Genomic DNA, 22,693 nt, shown 5'->3' with positions numbered 1-22,693 from the left:
AAAAAACTCTGTGTAGTCATCTGTATGTCTTAGGAATATCCGAAATTCAGTGTTAATCATCAGTGTAAGCATAAGATATATAAATATCTTCATCCTACAATGTGAAAGGACTTACTTGAAATTATGTGGGCATTGCCAATTTCCACAAAAAGCTTGGTGAAAGCCCATTTTCATTCACTGAGGAACATCTTGGGATGAACTTGAGTTTTTATTAGGTTATTGTGGGTAGCTATGACTCATTACTAAGCTACAAGAGCCAAATTCATTCTAGTTTCAGTGAGAACTCTATTCGGTTCTAAAGCATACTAATCCACTCAGCCACCTTTATGAATTTCTCACAAAATCTGAAGTACAGTTGCTTGCCAGTGAACACTTTGGGTTTGATGGTTTCACAAGACTTAACAATGAGATGTTACAGAAGTATCCTTTGTCAGGTTATAGTCGGCTGTAAACAGGTTTGGGGGAGGGGAAGGCACACACAGTACGATATTACATAACAATGTTTTTGAGCCAGATTTTTTAGTCCATTTGTGCAGGTAAAAAGCTGATTCTTAAAGGGCCAAAGAGCAGAGACATTTGTCTTACACCTCATTCCATTCCAAACCCAGGCTTTCTTGGCAGTGGAGGTTGCTGTTCTGCATCAGATAATAAAGAATTATTTGGCATTGCTTCCATTAAATTCTTTTCTGCATCACACTGCAAAATAAAAAATCACATCTGAAAATCAGAACAATTTAAAGCTACGAAATAAAATTATGCAATATATAAAAAGATAAAGTGAGGGGTAACTATATTTTTATTCTTGATCTTTTTTTGAGGGGTAACTTTACTTAAAATATTAAAAACAATGGACAGAAAAGTCATGGTATTACATGAGAAAAGACTGCATAACTTTTTGCTATCTCTGAAACAACTAAAACCCAAATGTTGGCAATCAAATACAAAAGATACCTGACTACTAATCACAGAACTCTTGCAAGCCATCTTGATGCACTCCAAATGGGTGCTGAGGAAAGTTTAAATACCTTTATAAAACTGGCAAAGAAAATGTTAAAAGCTCTTGGGGGAATGTGCATTGAATTGAAGAACTCTAATGGGATTTTTTTTCCTGCACAGAAAACTCTTCTGCCTCCCAAGTAGCATAATGGATTTAAAGCTAATTACATACACTTGACAAGCAGCTATTTCTAGATATGGTTGTTGTACAAGATGACGTTTGGAAAAGCAGAAGCCCATCCTCCATTGCAAGGAAGTCCGGGACAACATCTTTTACACACTAAATGTGAAAGCTCGTGCCTGAGGTGCAAGTGAGCCAGTCACTGGGCTGGGGGCCAACTCAGCTATCGTTAAGCATTAGAATGTGGAGAAACTGCCATTATTTATGTCCTCCTCACTGTCACTTGCTCTTGCCAGGCTGTTGAAAGGGTGGCTGAAGTGTTCTTGCGGGTCAGAAGAAACTGCTCCAAAGAACATGCAAGAAAACTGGAGGGAAAAAAGTAACTGCATTGTTGATTCCAAAGTGAAAGTTTGTTCATTAAATGCTCCAGGTGACAGCCCCTTTCAGAATCCTGACCAGTGTGGTATCCCTATCTTTGTTGGTGATGAAACACCCAGAACCTTCATTATTGGCCCAGTGCATCCTAAAAGCAAACCCTTCCCTGACTTCAAAGGCACAAGACAATCTTCAGTTTGGGATGAACAATCCGCTGCTGACTCCCCTCCTGTGCCGTCAAAACTTCCACTATGGCAGTGAGGGGCAAAGGGAGCCTCTGCAGGCTGTTGTGGGTGAACCAAGCAGTCTTCTCCCTTCCCCTCCTGCTAGGGCAGAAGCCACCCTTCTTCCAGGCTAAAGCCAGTCCTTCCCGCCCTGCCTGCGTCTGCATCCCAGCCCCTCCCACACCTCTCTTCTACTGGACAGGAATCTTGGCATTTTCAAATGCTCAAATGTCTCATCTTTAAAATATAAAAATAATCTAACCTCATCCCATTCCCTCCTCCAGCTGTTGCCTTATCTCCCCTATAGAGTTGTCTACACTCACTGTCTCCATTTTCTTATTTTCCTACTCTTTAGCCCTATCTAAAAAAGTTTCTGGCCTCCCAACATCACCAAAACTGCTATTATGGTCACCAGAATTTGCCACATCCTTAAAGTCAGTGCCTATTTTCGTCTTTATCCTATTTGATATTCACTCTGACACTTCCTTCTCGTGCCTTCCTCATGCCACAACTCTCCTGACTGCTCTCGGCTCAGCTGGTTTGCCCTCTTCTAACCAGACTTTGAACCAGGGTTTCGCAACCTCAGCACTACTGCCATTTGAGGCCCGATGATTCCTTGTTGTATGGGCTGTCCTGGGCTTTGGAAGACGGTGGGCAGCATCACTGGTCTCTACCCACTAGATGCCAGTAGCATCCCCTTCCTGAGTTGTGACATCCAAAGTGTCTCCAGACAGTGCCCGAGTTCCCCTGGGGCGTATAATCACCCCTGGTTGAGAACCACTACTTTCAATGATGGTAGTCTTCTCTGTCCCTCTCCCCAAGAGATTTCATCCATACCCCTGGCTGAAATGACCATCTGTATGCCGGGGGGTTTCAAGTTAGAATCTGAACGTCAATCCACAGATTCTGCTACCTACTTGATTTCTGCAACTTAACATACCCAAAACTGAACTCATCTTAGTAAGCCTTGAACCTGGGTCACCAAACCTAAGTCACCCTTGATACCTCCCTTTTTCTTTAACCCCCATAACCAATCCATTACCAAGTCCTGCCAGTTTTACCTCCTAAATTAACATCTACCTCAGCTGCTTCTCTCCATTTCTCATCTAAGGAATCCCCATCTCTCAGATGCTGTGGCCAGGGGACCATTCTTGCCTCACTGTACCCCAGTACACAGCAGCTGCAGCTGAAGTTATCTTGCAAACATTCCACTGTGTCAGGCTTCCCTGTTAAAACCCTTCAAATACTTTAAATACCAACGCACGGCCCTGTACGTGGCTTACGGAACTCTCCTGGCGTGCGTGATTTGGCACTCACCAACCGCTCCAGCTTCACCTTGTGCCGCTTCCACCCTCTAGCTGTCTGATCTCCAGCCACACTGGCCACCCCTCAGTTCCTTAAAACCACCACCCTCCCTAGGCCCCTCCTCCCACGCCCACTACTTTCTCCTTCCAGCTCAGCCAAACACCAGTTTGAAAGGGAAGACTTTCTGACCTCTTGGATTGGGGCAGTGCTACCATCAATCCTCTCAAAGCACCCTGAGCTTTTCCTTTATTGAACATATCAGCATGTGACTATTTTGTTTTATATCTTAGACCCTAGTTCTGATACCCTATACCCCCTCTAATCTATAATCAGGTTTATTTTATTTTTTTAAGACTAGTCAAGTGCAGTAGTGAGGAGGAAAGTAGTAGAACAAGTTCAATCTGTAACTGACTGTGAACAATCAAGTGAGATAACTCACCACCTTCGGACCAGCCTAGAATCAGGTTTAGGAACCTACAAGTTCTAGAAGGAAACATGGATGAATTCCTCTTTAAATTCCATGTTGAAGCCCGGCATGGTGGCTCACACCTATAATCCTACCACTCTGGGAGGCCAAGGCAGGAGGTATAGCTTGAGCTCTGGAGTTGAGACCAGCCTGAGCAACAGCGAGACCACGTCTCTACTAAAAATAGAAAAAATTAGCCGGGCATGGTGGCGCATGCCTGTAGTCCCAGCTACTCGGGAGGCTGAGGCAGGAGGATCACTGCCAGGAGTTCGAGGTTGCTGTGAGTTAGGGTGAGGCCATGGCACTCACCCAGGCAACAGAGTGAGACTGTCTCAAAATAAATAAATAAATAAATAAAGTTGGAAAAGCTTTCTAACTACTGACAATTTCTGTTTTTTTTAGAGACAGGGTCTCACTCTGTCACCCAGATTGGAGTGCATTGGCACAATCATACTTCACTGCAGCCTCGAACTTCTGGGCTCAAGTGATGCTCTCACCTCAGTCACCTGAGTAGCTAGGACTACAGGCCTGCACCACCACACCCAGCTCATATATATATATATATATATATATGTGTATATATATATATATATATATATTTTTTTTTTTTAGTCAAGGTCTTTCTTGCTCTGTTGCCTGGGCTAGACTGTAGTGATGTCATCATCACTCTTTGCAACCTCAAACTCCTGGGCTCAAGTGATCTTCCTGCCTCAGCCTCCCAAGTAGCTGGAACTACGGGCATGTACCACCATCTCTGGCTAATTTTTCTATTTTTTGTAGAAGTGAGGTCTCACCACACTGCTCAGGCTGATCTCGAACTCCTGGCCTCAAATGATCCTCCCACCTTGGCCTCCCAAAGTGCTGGGATTATAGGCATGAGCCACTGCACCCAGACCCACTGAGAATTTTTTTTTAATTTATAAATTGGACTATATAAAATGAAAATTTTTTGCATGGCAAAAAAACACAAAATACAAGTGACAAAGTGGGAGAAAATATTTGCACTATATGTCATAGACAGATGGCTAATATCCCCATATATACAGAATGCCTATAAAAACCCAATAGAAAAATGGGAAGAGACATGAATAAACAATTCACAAAAATTATAGAATAGACTTTAAACATATGAAAAGATGTAAACTCATTCACAATTAGAGAAATAAAAATTAAAATAACACTGAGCTGGTGTAGTGGCTTGCACCTATAGTCCCATCTATTCAGGAGGCTGAGGTGGGAGGACTGCCTGAGCCCAGGAGTTTGAGACCAGCCTGGACAAGATAGTGAGACCCCATCTCTCAAAAATAAAACAAAAAACAAAAAACAAAAAAAAACCCCACACTGAGATACCCAACTATCAGTTTGGCAAACTTTTTTTTAAAGTTTGACAAATGCTGTGTGCCAGGCTGTGGGAAGGGCACTCCTCTCCACACAGGGAGTGCAAACTGGCACAGCCCCTCTGGAGGGGAATCTGGCAGAATCTCACAACACTACATCTGCAGTCACTTTCTGAACCAGCTGTCCCACTTTTAGCAGTTTACTCTGAAGATACTCTTTGGACATTATGAAAAAACATGTGTAAAAGGTTATTATTGCAAAATACTGAGGGGAAAATCTAAACGCCCACATAGAGGAGAATGGTTGAATTAACTATGGTACGCACACTTGCAATACAAGGCAGCTATTGGGAAAAAATAAAAGAGATAAACCAGGCCAGGTGTGGTGGCTCACACCTGTAATCCCAACATTTTGGGAGGATAGCTTGAGGCCAGGAGTTCCAAGACCAACCTGGGCAACATAGCAAGACCCGACCTCTACAAAAATTTAAAAAATTGGCCAGGTGTGGTGGCACATACCTGTAGTCCCAGCTACTCAGCAGGCTGAGACAGGAGAATCACTCAGGCCCCTATGAGTTTGTGGCTGCAGCGAGCTATGATTGCAACACTGCACTCCAGCCTGGATGACAGAGCAAGACCCTGTCTCTAAAAAGTTAAGTGTGTGTGTGTGTGTGTGTGTGTGTATAAATACATCAACACACACACACACACACACACACACGTATGCATATATATATTAACTAGCTGTGTCTGCTGAAAGGTCCCAGAAGCAGTGAAACCCTCGTACAAAAGAGCACACCTGACACCCAGAAGTTGGTCTCTATCATCTCCAATAAAAGGAACCAGGGTTCCTAGGAGAAATAGCTGATTCCAAGGCTGGGCAAGGGAAGTACAAGATAAGCCTAGAATACCTGAAGGTTCCAAAAAGTAAGGAAGTGCTCAAAAAATGTTGGAGACATATCAAAGGGACACAGACTCAACTCAAAGAGGCTCCTAGTGACCAAATATGGAGCATTTTGAGCAACAAAATAAATAATGATAGTAATGGATTATGACCCATAGAATAAAATGAATATCTGAGAGTACACAGTAATACAAACAAGTAACTGCATAACAAATAAAGGGGGCAGAATGGGAAGGCCTTTCTTAAAGTAGGGTTTCATCTAATTAATACAGAAAAAATAATAGATCTGACAGAGAAGAAAAGAGAAAAGAAAGGAAAATCACCATTTTGGCAAACATCACAGTAATAACTATTTCTGACAAAAAAGCATCAATGGTTTCTAAAAAAAAAAAAAAAAGGAAAAAGTATGAGAAACAGGATATTTACATAGTCTTAAAGTATCTCCCCACGACATTCTTACTAACAGAAAAACAGTAGCTTGACAGCAGAGAGCGAGTAGATGTCACCTCAACCACATGACGGAAGTGAACACCACAGATACGGAGACCAATCTCCAACATGTGTCTCCAGACAAAAAGAACCCAGTACCACTCTGTTGTATTCTCACAAAAATGCATAAAATATAATTATAAAGAAGTATCAGAAAAATCCAAATTCAGGGACATTCTATTAAAGTGTTGAGGTAGAAAAAGACAAAGCAAGACTGAGAAATGTTCCAGATTAAAGGAGACTCTGCTAACCTAAAATGTTACATCCCCCCTTTTTTTTTTTTAAAGGGACAGGGTCTCGCTCTGTCGCCCAGGCTGAAGTGCAGTGGCACCATCACAGCTCACTGCAGCCTCGAACTCCTGGGCTCAAGTGAGCCTCCTGCATCATGCTCCCAAATATCTGGGACCACAGGCGTGCGTCAGTGTGCCCAGCTGATGTTAACATTCGAGGAACCTAGAGTAGCAGGAAAATGATTTCCTGTTGCTGCCTGTGAAAAAGTAAGCACAATACATGTGGCCAAGGCCGGGCGCGGTGGCTCACGCCTGTAATCCTAGCACTCTGGGAGGCCGAGGCGGGTGGATCGCTTGAGGTCAGGAGTTCGAGACCAGCCTGAGCAAGAGCGAGACCCCGTCTCTACTAAAAATAGAAAGACATTATATGGACAACTAAAAATCTATATAGAAAAAATTAGCCGGGCATAGTGGCACATGCCTGTAGTCCCAGCTACTCGGGAGGCTGAGGCAGTAGGATCGCTTAAGCCGAGGAGTCTGAGGTTGCTGTGAGCTAAGCTGACGCCACGGCACTCACTCTAGCCTGGGCAACAAAGTGAGACTCTGTCTCAACAAAAAAAAAAAAAAAAAAAAAAAAAAAAAAATACATGTGGCCAAAAAAACAGGAGAGGTAAATGCTTTTGTAAAATGAGAACACAGATTTCGGGTTTTGCTTTAGGCCGACCTGGTAATATACAAGAAAACTGCCCTAAGTGTTGGGCATACAACAGGTACTCAATAAACACTTACGGCATCAAAATGATTAAATTGAGTTTACCATCCAATTCTGCCCCAAAAGTCATATTTAGCATAAGATGGTGACTTCCAAAAATATTATTTCTCCTTTCAAATTTTAATTCTAAGAAACTCATATTTCCAAATCCCTAATAATAGCAATAGCAAAATGAGCTTGAATAAAACATTAAACATGTAAAATTGGGATTATCAATATTTGAGATACTTTGGAAGCTTCTAATAAATTATGTTCATCTTCAATTTAATTGACTTCATAAGCTCTAACAGTATAGTATTTTGTGAAGCTTTATTACCTCTCTGGCAAAATGTTGGGAATATAACCAAATGTTATTAATGGGGACACCACTATGAAGGAATCTGTGATATTTGTTGGGATGACATTTACATTTATACTACTATGAATAACGCATTTCTCAATCAAATTTGAAAAATAAAATTAGAAGGACACTTATTTCAGGAAACCTTATTTATATAACTTTAGCATATTACTTGTATTCAAAGATATACAATAAACAATCACAATTTATTCTTAAAGACAAGTGACCTAAATCTCTACTTGAATATGCTTTGTTAGAAATTAATGACTGAGCAATTTAACTATTTTCTGTTGATATTCTATAAACTAGACTTTCCTCCGTCTGAGACTAGCTTCATTCAGGATATTAGGAGGGGGCTGGGGCAGGGAGATTGCAAAGGGAGACAGATGATGAGAATTCTTGACTGAGACGTGGTTGTGTCTCAACACTTTGTTTTTACCTTCCTGAGGTGTGGAGACCCCAGCACTTCCTCGGTGTCACTGACACTGCTGTCTGGTACTTCACTGATGTCTCCAGCTGCTCTTTCCATTATAGAGATGCCACAGTTTCCCAGCACAGAGTTGTTTGTAAAAGTCTCATCAGGATAAAGCCTTTTGGGTGTCGCTTTCCTCGAGATACACTCCGGGGCCTGGCCGGTTACATTTTCATCAGCCTTTGAATCTGACTGCATCCCATCTGACCTGAAGTATTAACAGGGATTAAATAAATGAACTGCTTACTTTGAAATATATTTTTTTATATAACTAATGCAGCAATATGGGATGACAATGATAGCACTGGTTTAGGGAATGTATTGAAATAACACGAAACTAATTATTGAAAGTTAAGATTTTTATATATGATAATTTAGAAATTCTCTTGACAGATTCAAATCTTTCAGTAAAGCAACCTGGGACATCTTGTGATATGATAACAGGACCAAGTTAGAAAAAAAGTTAAATAAATTATAAATGATAAAATTTTATACAGTCATTAAAAATCATGTTTCCAAGTCATAATTAGTGATATCAGACCAAGCCTACAATATATTTATGGGGGAAAAAAAGGATAGTTACATGATCCCAATCTTATTTTTTTTTTTTTTTGAGACAGAGTCTCACTCTGTTGCCCAGGCTAGAGTGAGTGCCGTGGCATCAGCCTAGCTCACAGCAACCTCAAACTCCTGAGCTTGAGCGATCCTCCTGTCTCAGCCTCCCGAGTAGCTGGGACTACAGGCATGCACCACCATGCCCGGCTAATTTTTTCTATATATATTTTTAGCTGTCCATATAATTTCTTTCTATTTTTAGTAGAGATGGGGTCTCGCTCTTGCTCAGGCTGGTCTCGAACTCCTGAGCTCAAACGATCCGCCCACCTCGGCCTCCCAGAGTGCTAGGATTACAGGCGTGAGCCACCGCGCCCGGCCCCAATCTTATTTTAAAATATAAGTATATGCAAAATAAAAAATCTGAAAGAAAATACAATGAGCCAAAAAGTTCATAGTAGCTATCTCTGGATGGTGCAGCCAAGGATAAGTTTTATTTTTTTCTTTGTACTTTTTTCTATTTTACAAATTTCCCACAGGAACTTTGTTTTACTTACAATGAAGCATCCCTTCCCTCCAAAAAAAAGTTATTATGAAAAAAATAAATAAAAACCAGCCTGGGAACATCACAAGACCCTATCTCTACAAAAAATTTTAAAAGTAGCCAGGCGCCTGTAGTCCTAGCTACTTGGGAGGCCAAGGCAGGAGGATCACCCAGCACTTCAAGGTTACAGTGAACTACGATCAGGCCACTGCACTCCAGCCTGGACGACAAAGCAGTGAGAGCCTGCCTCTTAAAAAAAGAAAAGGAAGAAGAAGAAAGAAAAATAATAACTATCCCTATATCTGAGGACAAATTCTAGGGAATAAATATAGACTTTCCTGTGAAACTTAACACTATCGCTCCTAAAAAAAACTAAAAATTGGAAATGAGTTTTGGGTAACAACACAGATAAACCAGACAGTCCTGTTAAATTCTGGTCAGAAGAGAAAACGCAAACATCTGATGCAAGATTGGTGATGTTTCTATGCTGCGGTGAGATCTCATCACTACAGTTCCTCCACATTCTATCAAAAGTTCTGAGCTTCGAATCTTTCACTCCTCAGCTGTTTCCTAAGTGAATGCCACTGAATTGTTTCAGAATAAGACTGTGATGGCTTTTCCCAACCAATAAAGAAGTTAAAACACAGCCTTACCTTTTTCGCTTCTGTGAAAGGCACAGGGATTGTGGCGAAGATGCCCTACTTGGCTCATCAGCTAAGGTAGCCAAAATAAAATTAGCTTCCACTAGCATATCATCAATACTTAAAGCCATAGGCCTAAAAGGGCAAAGTCAGAGCAAAAATAACACTCATTTTCTGGTGGACATTAGGAACACATTAGAAAATGATACGTAATTCTGGAGTAAAAAGAAACAGTAGAAGTAGACATCTTTTTTGTGTTTTCACAAATTAACACAGTCCTGAGAGCTGAAAGGATCCTTAGAAATCATCAGATCCAATTGTATAAAACACATTTTAATCCAATCTCATTTAAAATGTTAGTTCTGAAACATCAGTATCGTAGCCTCACAGAGATCTAACTTGTTTAAGCCATGCATAATTTTCTAATTAAGCAATTTATTCAGCACCATGTCACATTTATGAATGCTTCACTCTGAAGAACAATATATCTCAATTAAGTTACCAATTAAAAAAATGCCAATGTTAGCAGCATCTTTCAAAATTTTAGTTTGATAAGTGTTGCTAGGGAAGTTAAGGAATTCCTGAGGTGTTAATCAATTTCAAAATGATCCAAAGGGTTTTATTATCCAAATATAACAAAAGAAAAGAAGCAAAGAAAAGTTCCTAAGGACCTACTTCCCAGGAAAATCAAAATGAATAGATACAGGAGCATGTGTAACTTCTGAAAATGTCAGTATTCCCTGAAAGAAGAAAAGAAAAAAACCCCTTGAAATCTTTATTAAAAACAAGCGAAAATTTGAATTTTAATTTAATGCACATATTTGTTTACTTTCAATTCCTTGAAGCAAAACGTTATTTCAGTGTTCACTCCAATTTGAAAGAAGTCAAACTCTTCCGAACCAACAAACATCTCACTGTACACAGAATTGGTAAAATCTGCTTAATATTACAAGAAAACAAAGAATAAAATTAGTTCCAGAGGTTATTTGTTAAATTTTAATACAAAAATATAACCATAAGTGGTAGGTTAAATCTAGCCACAAATTATTTGACATTCCTTCATTGAGAGGTGGGGCCTATGTCTACGTCTGCTCCCTTTGAATCTGGGTGGCCTTATGACTGCTCTGACCAATAAACAAAGTGACACTGTGGCAGTTTCTGGGCCTAGGCCTTAAGAGACTGGCAGGCTGTGCTTCCTGTCCCCTGCAACACTGACTCTTGGAACTCAGCCACCATGCCACGGCAAGTCCAAGTTACATGGAGAGGCCACATGTGTGTAGACACTCTGGTTCAGCCCAGCTGAGCCCCCAACATCAATTATGAGCCGTGTGAGTACACCATCTTCACACCTCCAGATGATTCCAGCCCCAGCCACCGTCTAACTACAGCTGCATGAGAGACCCCAAGTGAGAACTGCCCAGCTAAGCCCCATCAACCCACAGAACCATGAGAGATAACACAGTATTGTTTTAAGCCACGATGTTTTGGAGTTATAGGCTTGTTATAAGCAATAAATGGCCAGAATATCATAAAAGCTAATTTATTCTAAAGGGAACTACTATGTATGAATACAGTTTACATATAATAACAAAGTCATTATATTTTATTTAATTCATTAAATCCCATTTTGTTTTAAAAATATTAACATAAAATAGATGTGGCATACTAAATTATAAAACATGGCTTAAAAAGTGAATTTTTTTTTTTTTTTTTTTTGTTGAGACAGAGTCTCACTTTGTTGCCCAGGCTAGAGTGAGTGCCGTGGCGTCAGCTTAGCTCACAGCAACCTCAAACTCCTGGGCTTAAGCGATCCTACTGCCTCAGCCTCCCGAGTAGCTGGGACTACAGGCATGCGCCACTATGCCCGGCTAATTTTTTCTATATAGATTTTTAGGTGTCCATATAATGTCTTTCTATTTTTAGTAGAGATGGGGTCTCGCTCAGGCTGGTCTCGAACTCCTGACCTTGAGCAATCCACCCGCCTCGGCCTCCCAGAGTGCTAGGATTACAGGCGTGAGCCACCGCGCCCGGCCAAAAAAAAAGTGAATTTTTAAAAATTTTAATTATGGGCCAGGCGAAATGGCTCACGCCTGTAATCCTAGCACTCTGGGAGGCTAAGTGGGAAGGATCATTTGAGCTCAGGAGTTTGAGACCAGCCTAAGCAACAGTTAGACCCTGTCTCTACAAAAAATAGAAAAATGAGCCAGGCATGGTGGTACGTACCTTAGTCCCAGCTACTCAGGAGGCTGAGGCAGGAGGATCACTCAAGCCCAGGAGTTTGAGGTTGCAGTGAGCTACAGTGACACCACTATACTCTAGCAGGGGCAACAGAGTGAGACTCTGTCTCCAAAAAAAAAAAAAAGTGCTGCCAGATATACTGGCTCATGCCCATAATCCCAGCACTTTGGGAGGCTGAGGTGGGAGGATTGCTTGAGGCCAGGAGTTTGAGACCAGTCTGGGCAACAAAGCAAGCCCCATCTCTAAAAAAATTTTTAAAATTAGCCAGGTGTGGTGGGACACGCCTGTTGTCCTGACTACTTGGGAGGCTGAAGCTGGATTATCACCTGAGCCCAGGAGCTTGAGGCTGCGGTGAGCTATCATAGCACTACTGCACTCCAGCCTGGGTGACAGAGACTTTGTCTCTAAAAAATATATATATAATAAATAAGTCCTTATAGTTTTAATTTTCTTCAGTGAACATGAATTATGTAAATAGTAAGAACAAAGGTTAAATGATATATTTTTTTAAAAGGACCAGACAATATTGTAAATATATATTAATCTCAAACAAGAAGGTTCATGTCACTCCCAGTATGTTAACAGATTAGATAATTGGGTCCCCAGTCAACCATTGCTATGACTACTCATTAGGAAGCTACTCACAGGGACAGTGTCTCCTAGTTACTAAATGGCCATCTTTATAGAGAGATGGCGTGATGGAACACAAAACAGACCCTTTCACTGGCCAAGCATGTATTCTCCAGATCGTGCCCTCCTGAGGCCCAAACAGAATGCTGGATGAGCCTTGAGGGGAGTGAGGACAGCACAGCATTAACAAGCCTCCGCCCGGAGCCCACGATGAATGCAGATCATGAGCCACCACTTGCTAACTGTGTGACACCAGGCAAGGCACATAGTTTCTCTGGGCTTCAGCCTCTTCATGTGTCAAATGGGGACAGTAACAGCGCCTACATCACAGAGTTGTTACGAAGATCAAATGAATTCATAAATGTAAACGACTTAGAACAGAACCTGGCACGAAGTAAACACCGCAACAGTCATCTGACCCAATTTAAGCCCTGGTTCCACTGATTTTTCACTTTAAAATAATGCAGTTCCTTCCCTGCATTGTCTCTTCACTGCTTTCACCAAAAACAAATTATCCAGGGGCAAAGAGTCTCAAACAGCTTGTGGTGCCAAAAGACCCTAGCAAATTTTCTTGATACCAAAACTCCTGATTTAATTGTGCCTCAGTTTCTCCATTCCATCTAGATAACTCTTGGAAGAGCTGGCTTAAGAGAGCAATGACATTTTCTGCCCTTTGTATCTGCTATCTGGAATATATGTTACATTTCTAATTCAAAGTTGCTTTTTCTTATGTCATCTAAATCATCTCAGTGGGATTGGTGGCCTCTTAATTTTTCTTTATATTAAACACAGAGGAGGGTAAAGAATGAGAAACAGACCTTAAAATCTTAACTGAAAATATATTTTTCTCTGTAACCATTCTCTTGATTTTAAAACAGCCTGAATTTCAAAGCCAAATATTTTAATTACTGATTATGTTAAACTTTCTGGATCTCTTAAAAATGTTTCTGACCTTTCTACATCTTACTGCTTTTTAGACAAGAATAAATATTGTGCCACTAGTATTTACTGTATGCTTAGTGATCAAGAGAGCCAGGAAGGAATAATCCATCAAAGCACCATGACAGATAACCCTTACCCATTGATTCCTCATTAGAACTCTTGAGACAAAAATTCAGTGGAGTCACGGCAAGAGTAACTTCCTCTTGACCGGATGTAAAAAGAACAATTGCCTCAGCAAGCAATCTATAAAATGTAAAGAACAGTATTAACATCATTTGCAAAATAAACAGAAAAATATCACCTTATTAACTGGGATTCAGATCTTTAATCTGGAAATAAATAGGTTGGTTGGCCTGCGTTTAGAAAAATTTACCCAAAAGGCCTATCTTCTTCCTTATATATGAACTGCTATATTTTTAGTATATTTTTAAATAGTGACTCTATTTGAAGGCTGAGAGAACAGCAAAATATATCCTTAGTAAAACATGTGAAAGCTATAGTATGAACAAAACACCAGAATAAAATATCTTTAATTCTATGTTTTTGTGTGCCCAATATATTTTTAAAAATTGACATGAAATCATACTCTAAAGGTAGACAGAAAATACCGCTGTTCAAACACAGATCAAATGAATTATAATCTGTTGGAGACTCAGCTGCGGGCTAGAGGTTTACAAGCAGTCTGCTCCTGTATTCTCTCCCTCTGTTACTTTCCTCAAGTGCTATCTGTTACTTCCAAGTTTCTCTCGACATCCCAAATGTCCTTTTACCCTAAGCTTCCTTTTTTAAATAAAAAAGCCTTACTGAGATGTAATTCACATACAACACAATTCACAAATTTAAGGTTGTCTGATTTGCATTTCCCTATTAACTCAATGACATGGGGCATCTTTTCAAGTGCTTTTCCATTTGTACATGACCTTTGAAGAAATGTCTATAAAATCCTTTGCTCACTTTTTAGTTAGGTTGTCTTTTTATTAGGGCATTATAAGTTCTGCATTCCTTTTGAAACTGAGGTGTTGCTAGATAATAATGAAATCCTTTGAATTTATGTAATCTTGGTGTCAAGCTGATGACAGACATTAGCTTAGCAGTGTTTCTTGATGTCAAAATGTCAGGAACACCTACCAAATTCATTTGGGAGCTTTTCCAGTTAAGGGGGAGGTGTTATACAAGATTCCAAATAACTTGATACAAAAAATTGACAGCATGAATGTGCAATGCAAAAGGAAAGAAAACTGCAAATTGCTAATAAATATATGGAAATATTCAAACTCACTAGTAATAAAGAAAACACAACAATAAAGAACATCTAACAATACCAGGTTGGCAAACCTATCAGGTCGGCAAAATTATTTAAAAATCAATTATATCCTCTACTTAAAAGGATTCTCCTACACTTCTGGTAGGAATGTAAACTGGCACAAACTTTCGAGATGGCAATTTGGGTAGTCAGTATCTATGCAAATTTAAAATTTGTGTAAGCCTTTGACCCACCCAATAATTCCTTTTATATGATTCTATCTGTGTTAGGCAGCCTGAAAGATGGCCCCAATGACCCCACCTCCTGGTATTCATGTTTTTATATAATCCTCTCCCCCTGAGTGCAGGCTGGACTTACAGATTCACTTGTAACAAAGAGAAAATGGCAGAAGTGGTGAGATGGAAATTCTGAGATTAGGTTATAAAAAGACCATGGCTTCCAGCTCGGGGGTGCGCTCACACGTGCGCTCTCTCTCTCTGATTCCCAGCTCCCATGTTGTGGGGGCACTCAGGCAGCCTACAGAGAGGCCCACGTGGCAAGGAACTGAGGTCTACCAGCAACCATGTCAGTGAGCTTGGAAGTGAATCCCCAAGTCGAGCCTTCACATGAGACTGCAGCCTGACCTGACAGCTTGACCCCAACCTCATCAGACCTTGGGCCAGAAGCACCCAGCTAAGTCACGCTTATTACTGTAAAGTAATAAATGTCTGATTTTTAAAGGCTCTAAATTTTGGGGAAATGTGTTCCACAGCAATAGATGTCTAATACACTGGCCTATGTACCACTAGCAGCATTGTTTGTGTTAGTATAAAGTTGGAAACAGCCTAAATTTGCACCAATAAGGTAATTGGTAAGTAAATTGTGATTCAGTCATATAACGAAAAATTATGCAATCATCCAAGAGAGTAAGACTGATTTAAGTGAGCTGATATAGAAAAATGCTCACAACATATTAAGTAAAACAAGCAAGCTGTAAAACAACATGGATCGTAGGACATTTTCTTTGAAAAAATTATGTGTCTAGTATGTGACATAAATGAGAGAGACAGGGACAGAGGAGGAAATAGCCACAGCCATAGGGACAGAGAGAGTTACAGAGATACCAAATCGTAACTAGAGGTTGCCCTGCTGCGTGGCGCACAGGGCACGTGGAGGAGAAAGACCACATTTAGTACCTTTGCTGTTGTCTATATATTTTGGATGTATAAAAGAGCATGTATCACTTTTGTAAGGTAAAAAATAAGGATAAAATATCTTCTGGGTCACAAAGTAATGCTACTTAATGTTTAATGCTACCGCTGAACTGAAAAATGGGGCATACTTTCACTGATAAATATGCTTCACTTACTATCTACTGAAAAACATGTAACACTTGGGGATAAAATCAGTTCACATAAAAATGTTAAAAGCAGTGTGTTCTAAGACTCAGATAGTTACCATATAAATGCAAAGTATTATGACATATTTATCTCTTTTGCTAGAACTTGATGTAGAAAGCCACTGATGGGACATTTTTAGAAATTTCTTGGCCACTAAATTATTACTGCTACCATTAGGTAGTTTATCTACTATTATCTTTTTCGAAGTTTCCTTTTGACCCTGTAAGGTGATTTCTCCAAAAGTCAAGTTTTAGCTTAAAAAAAATGTGATGAATTGCAAAGCTCTATGGCATTCATTCTTTACTCTGTGACCATACTATATTCCGAAAAACAAAAATAGACAACAGAGAACTCATTACCTGGGTTGAATCACTAGTGTATTAGCACACATACTCTTTTCAAAAATAACTTGCAAAGGCTGACTTTCTTGAAAACATACATTATGAGTTCTTTTAATACCTTAAAAAGAATAAAGCAACCTCTTAATAATTTGAAGTGTAAAATGAACAGATTTTAAAAGTCTTTAAGTTTCACACCCCAACTAAAACAATAAACTAACATTTCCTATCCGGCAGGTGCATATAGCTTGGAGAGCATCCTTAATGAAATGTGTGTGTCGCTCCCTAGTGGACACCAAGCAACACGTCACACGCTCTCACTAGGCAGTAGAGCTCCAAAATCCCTTTGAAAAACAGGTAGTTTCTTTTTCCTTCCTCTCTTTTTTTTCTTTCTCTCTCATTCTCTCTCTCTCTCTTTTTTTTTCTGTTAAGAGACAGGGTTTCACTCTTGTCACCCAGGCTGGAGTACAGTGGTGCAATCATAGCTCACTGCAGCCTGAAACTCCTGGGCTCAAGCAATCCTTCTGTCTCAGCTTCCTGAGTAGCTGGGACTACAGGCTCATGCCACCATGCTCAGCTAATTTTTTAAAAAAAATTTTAGAGATGGGGTCATGTCATGTTGTCCAGGCTGGTCTTGAAGGCCTGGCTTCAAGCGATCCTTCTGCCTCAGCCTCCCGAGTCGCTGGAATTACAGGAGTTAGCCACCATGCCTGGCTCCTTATTTTAAATTTTTTGTTGTGGATATATGTTATTTGCACATATTTATGAGGCATGTGTGATATTTTGTTACACGCATAGAATGTGTAGTGATCAAGTCAGGGTATTAAGGTATCCATCACCTCCGAGTATTTATCATTTGTATGTGTTGGGAACATTTCAAGTCCCCTCTTCCAACTACTTTGAAAGTTGCAATACATCGATGTGAACTACAGTTACCCTCCTCTATGGAAAGTGAGAACTTATACCTTCCATCTACCGATGTGTTTGTACGTATTAACCAACCTCTCTTCATCCCCACCTCCGCCCACTTCCCCTTCCCAGCCTCTGTCTGCTATCTACCATTCTACTCTCTACCTCCCTGAGATCAACTTTTTAGCTCCCACATATGAGTGAGAACATTTGATATTTGTCTTTCTATTCCTGGCTTATTTTACCTGGCATAATGACCTCCAGTTCTATCTACGTTGCTGCAAATGACACGATTTCATTCTTTTTTATGACCAAATAGCATTCCATTGTGTATATATACCACATTCTTCATCCATTCTTTTGATAGACACGTAGGTTGATTCCACATCTTTGCTATTGTGAATTGTGCTGCAATAAACATGGGGGTGCAGGAATACCTTTGATATCCTGGTTTTTTTTCCTTTGGATAAATACTCAGTAGTGGTATTGCTAGATTGTATGGTAGTTCCATTTGTAGTTTTCGAGAACTCTCCAAAATACAGTTTCTTAATGGTGTGTAAAACAGTGATTACCCACTACAGATTGTATCTCTATGATTCTGTTTTAGTAACTTTCGTCCAGGACTGATATTTCTGGATAGGACTTTTGGCAGTGAGACTTCAACATCTGGTCTCTGAATTATTTTCCTTTTAAAGGAAGAGAAGGGGTAGCCATAATGGGTGTGGCCCTATGTGCCAGGAACTGTCCCATACATTTTCCATATATTCTCTCTGATCTTCACATTATTCTATGGGGTAAGGACTTAATCTCAAAAGAGGAAACTATAGCTCAGTGAGATTAAGCAACCTTTCAAGGACACAATGTTTTAACAAGTACAACTAGAATTTCAATCTACCTTTGCACATAGAACCCACGTAATAAAATCCAGGTGGGTTATAACTTTCTACAGCATAATAATGTTGTGGTGAGAGTCAAAAGAGCTCACTAGAAATAACATTTCTCAACTTATGTAGTTTCTTTTCTACTGAACTAATAACAACAACATTTATTAATTTAATAAATATTTACTGAACACCTACTCTATACCAGGCTGCATTAGCTTTTGGGGCATAAAAAAATCACTCCAAGGCATGGCATGGTACGCCAGCAATCCTAGCACTCTGGAAGGCCAACGTGGCAGGATCGCTTGAGGTCAAGAGTTCTAGACTAGCCTGAACAAGAGCAAGACCCCATCTCCATCAAAAATAGAAAAAATTAGCCAGATGTGGTGGTGCGTGCCCATAGTCTCAGCTACTCAGAAGGTGGAAGAAGGAGGATCCCTTGAGTCCAGGAGTTTGAGGTGGCAGCGAGCTTTGATCACACCACCACACTCTAGCACCCTAGCCGGGGTGACAGAGCAAGACTCTGTCTAAAAAAAAAAAAAAAAATTGGTTGTAAAGTTTGTGCCACTGTCAAGTCAAAAAAGAAATAATTAATACCAAACATCTTACAATACTTCTACAGCTACAGGTAAGACAATACTTACAACTGCCCTACTGCATCATTACATAAGTTCTAAGCAATAGTGCAACGCAAAGTCTTGATATGCAGTTTGAATATTCTAAACATGAAAAATATTTTTTAAAAAAACCACAACATTTTAAACCACTTTTACACTTACCATATCTGCAGAAGAATTGAATAACTACTTTGCACTTATCAGATCTGGTGAATATTTTGCACTTCTCCACATTTCTTTCAAGGGAATTCAGACATTTAAAGATGGGCACAACTGACTGTAACACAAATAAATTATATGTATTACGCACATACTTAATATAGTTATTTGATTAGTTTTTTAAAAACTGACAAAAGCATGTGTATTCATAAATGAATGGACTTGTTCTGTGTGACATTTAAACTATTAAGTATAGAATACATGTTATGTTCTGTATAACAAATATTTCTACAGAATAAGAGAAAACCAGGGCCACTTATGTTTACTTTCATTCCCAATTTGCAATTTAAATTCGATGTGGTATCATTAACATTCATTTTCACTGAGGTTGACCACTGATAATGTTGGAAAAACACAGAAGAGAACAGGATACATCCGTACGCTGACCGACAAGAATTCACAGATCTTAGAGAAAGCTGGAAAAATAAGATAAAGGCTAGTTAGCAGAAAATCAACTTTCTTCAAACAATGGTTTAATTTTTAAAAGTCTATTGTTTAACATCACAGTTAAATATGTTTAAATAAGACCATGGAATGTTAACTACGGACTGCACTAATCGATGTGTATTGAATTTGCATGTGTACATACATGTGTACGTATCTACATTGAATATGCATATGTGTTAAATCCTAAATCTTGCATGTTGAAAATTTAAAATAGTAAATACCTACAGGGGTCTTAAGTTTAATGTCTGAAGTGGCAGAAAGCAATGTACAGGGCAGTTACAACATATGGGCAGCTCACACCTCGGCTAAGGGGAGAAACCATTACTCAGTTTCAGCCAACTACTTCCAGTTGGGAATGTAGGCCCAAAATGGTCACGTCTTCTGAATTTTCATGAGAAGCAGGAAAAATTGGACTGTCTCAAGTTTTAAATGTTAGAAGTTATTTCAAATTTTTACAAAACAGGTGCAATTCCACAAAACATTTCTGCAGGCCATATCTAGTCTCCTGACCGCAAGTTTATGACTTCTGGTTTAAATCAGTTATGTTTATCTACATGATTTTCAAGTTTACTATACTTGAAATGTATTCAGATATATCAAATAAAACACAGTGAAAGGGATAATTACAATTTCTGGATTTCCTGGTTAACATTCAATCTGACTGGGATCTTTAAATATCTTTTCTTGTCTTAATACATCGTCTATTACTTAACTTTCTTACTTACACCTTTTTCAGATGGGTCTAGCCACAGCTCGTCACTAATTCGTGATAAAGCTTGGATTGCTTTCCCAAATACTGTGGAGAAAAAAAAGGTGCTTGCTCACATTCTTTCCCTCTAACAAGAAACACAAATCATAGGACTACTTCAGCATTCAGAGGACTCAAGATAAATTCATTAAAAAAAACACTTTTATAGACTAATGCTACATTGCTTTAATATAATACCCTTGGCAAAATGCCACACACATAGTAAGAACGATAAATTTGCAGAGTGTGTGAAATGATAAAATTCAACAAAATTCTTCCTCCTATATGTTTGTAGTGTTGCATGGAGCTACTATGGCAAGCCAATTTCCATACTAATATATTTTAAAACTTTGTTTAAATATATTTGCCCCTCCCAAAAAAACTGTGAAAACAGTGCATGGAGAGGATGATTTGAAGTGTTTTTTTAAAAGCTTTACAGACAGCAAAGTCAAAACAAGTCATGACAGAGAAATTATGGAAATTCAAGATGCATCTCTGGTGTTTGAGGGCAGCATGGAAGATGCCAGACTTTCCCATCAAACATACTCAGGTGCCCTGTCAGAGAAAGATGCTAGGGCTGGATGAAATATTGATCTGATCCCGTATGACACTGTTAACGTTCTTATGAGTTATGACTAAGTAAACTCCGTGGCAAACTTATGCTGACACCATGCTGCAATACAAATGGATGGCCATTTCAATCCATGCAAAAGTATAAAAAAGGAAAAATAATTCCAGAACATAAAATCAGATAACAATGGTTAAGAATCACAAGTGTGTACAGTGGGAAAGATAGGATGACCCAAAATAAAAAGTAAAGATATTTGTCCCTTTTTACCCCTTGATATTAACCACTTTTTCCTGGAATGGGGGATGGTTTCAGGATGATTCAAGGGCATTGCATTTATTGTGCAGTCAAACCTCTCTGCTAATGATAATCTGCATTTGCAGCCACTCCCCATTGCTCACATCACTGCCTCAGCGCCACGTCAATCATTAGGCATTAGATTCTCATAAGGAGTGGCAACCTAGATCCCTCCCATGTGCAGTTTACAGTAGGGTTCTTTACAGTAGGGTTCACGCTCCTTTGAGAATCTAATACAGCCCCTGATCTGCCAGGAGGCGGAGCTCAGGCGGTGATGTGAGTGATGGGGAGCGCCTGTAAATACAGGTGAAGCTTCGCTTGCTCCCATGCTCACTTCCTGCTGTGCGGCCCTGTCCCTAACAGGCCACAGACCAGTCAGCCGCCTGGGAGTTGGGGAACCACAGGCTTACAGTCTTGGAGGGAAAACAAAATTAAACAATCACACAAAAACTGCTTATTGACAACTGAGGCATACACTGCAAAAGAGAACTTCCTAGTCCTCTGAGACCATGCAGAAGTCAGGAACTTGTGCTTCCTTTTCTTGCTCATTAACACTGCCCCATAGCTGTCCTCAACACTCCAGAAGCCTGCCACAACACAAGATACCTCTCAATGACCATTTTCAGGTTACAACCTTTAGGAAATCATTGCTTTTCTAAATACTTTCTGGAGTAACCTTCATTTCTAAAGTGTCATTTACAATAATAATAATAGCTCCTGTACGTTCCCATCTGTTACTGAGATTTTTACATGCTTTTCTATCTCATGCCTACAACAAACAAACCCTATAATGAAGGTGCGGTTATTATTCCCATTTTACAGATGAGGAAACTGAGCCCCAAAATGATTTGGTGACTTGTCCCAGGCTGAACACTAAAAAATGGCAGAATCGGGAAGAAAAACCAGCTTTATGCTTTTCTCTTGGCACAAAAACACTTTTGCTAAGCATTAATTATACTCCTCACTCCTCCCTACACAGTCCTCACCATCCCAAGTTCGAGGCCTGCTACGATATCATTTCATAGACACCACCCATATTAAATATTATGCATAATAAAAGGAGATGGGCCTTCATTTTCCCCTCAGAAGCTAACAGGACCCGGGGTGGGAGGGGGCTGGCTGTGGCAAGGGCTCTTGTCCTCAGTCCTTGTTCATGATGGCAAACTGGAAAAATAAGACGACGCTGGAGATGCCCCATGAAGCTTTGGCTTTCCCTCTTCTACCCAGCAAGGCAAGAAAGGCGTCTCCACCTTTCACCTGACTGCCGCTCATCACGCACTTCAGCATGGCTACGGGCTCTGAAAGGCAAGGTCGGAAGGCACGCCTCGGCTCGACGGCCCCAGGTGCCCGGATGTTTCCCGCGCTCTTAGAAGTTTCGCGATCTCAACTCCCCACCTTACCACATGCCTCCACTAATTCCAAGAGCGCAGGTTCGCTTTACGGCGGGG

The 22,693-nt window shown here is 40.0% G+C and overlaps 1 protein-coding gene across 2 annotated transcripts; it reads right to left on the bottom strand.

The window, feature by feature from the left end:
• Positions 1-691: 691 nt before the first annotated feature.
• Positions 692-22,532, bottom strand: RAD9B (RAD9 checkpoint clamp component B). Of its 2 annotated transcripts, XM_069497316.1 has the most exons (12): positions 22,496-22,532; positions 20,358-20,428; positions 19,452-19,601; positions 19,129-19,243; positions 16,581-16,680; positions 13,715-13,821; positions 10,598-10,704; positions 10,444-10,508; positions 9,781-9,903; positions 7,999-8,239; positions 1,374-1,482; positions 692-696 (listed from the first exon to the last, which is right to left on the bottom strand). In XM_069497316.1, exons 1-12 carry the CDS (start codon positions 22,530-22,532, stop codon positions 692-694), a joined length of 1,230 nt encoding a protein of 409 aa, XP_069353417.1. The 2 variants fall into 2 exon arrangements, with proteins under 2 accessions (XP_069353417.1, XP_069353415.1); XM_069497314.1 differs by lacking the exon at positions 692-696 and having other exon boundaries at positions 1,354-1,482.
• Between the last annotated feature and the right edge of the window lie 161 nt (positions 22,533-22,693).

This window comes from Eulemur rufifrons, chromosome 21 (genome assembly GCF_041146395.1).
Source record: "Eulemur rufifrons isolate Redbay chromosome 21, OSU_ERuf_1, whole genome shotgun sequence".
Taxonomy (NCBI): Eukaryota; Metazoa; Chordata; class Mammalia; order Primates; family Lemuridae; genus Eulemur; species Eulemur rufifrons.
The sequence above is the reverse complement of the archived record's forward strand: the minus strand, read 5'-3'. Positions and strand labels throughout refer to the sequence as shown.

What these genes read in the sequence shown, in the direction of transcription:
- RAD9B (XM_069497314.1), bottom strand. Translation starts at nt 22,532, where the DNA reads ATGCTGAAGTGCGTGATGAGCGGCAGTCAGGTGAAAG. An exon ending in CATTTTGATTTTCCTGGGAA is followed by an intron (nt 9,904 to 10,443) that starts GTAGGTCCTTAG and finishes TTGCCCTTTTAG; the next exon opens with GCCTATGGCTTTAAGTATTG. An exon ending in GGTCTCCACACCTCAGGAAG is followed by an intron (nt 1,483 to 7,998) that starts GTAAAAACAAAG and finishes TTTTCCCTCCAG; the next exon opens with TTTTCTTGCATGTTCTTTGG.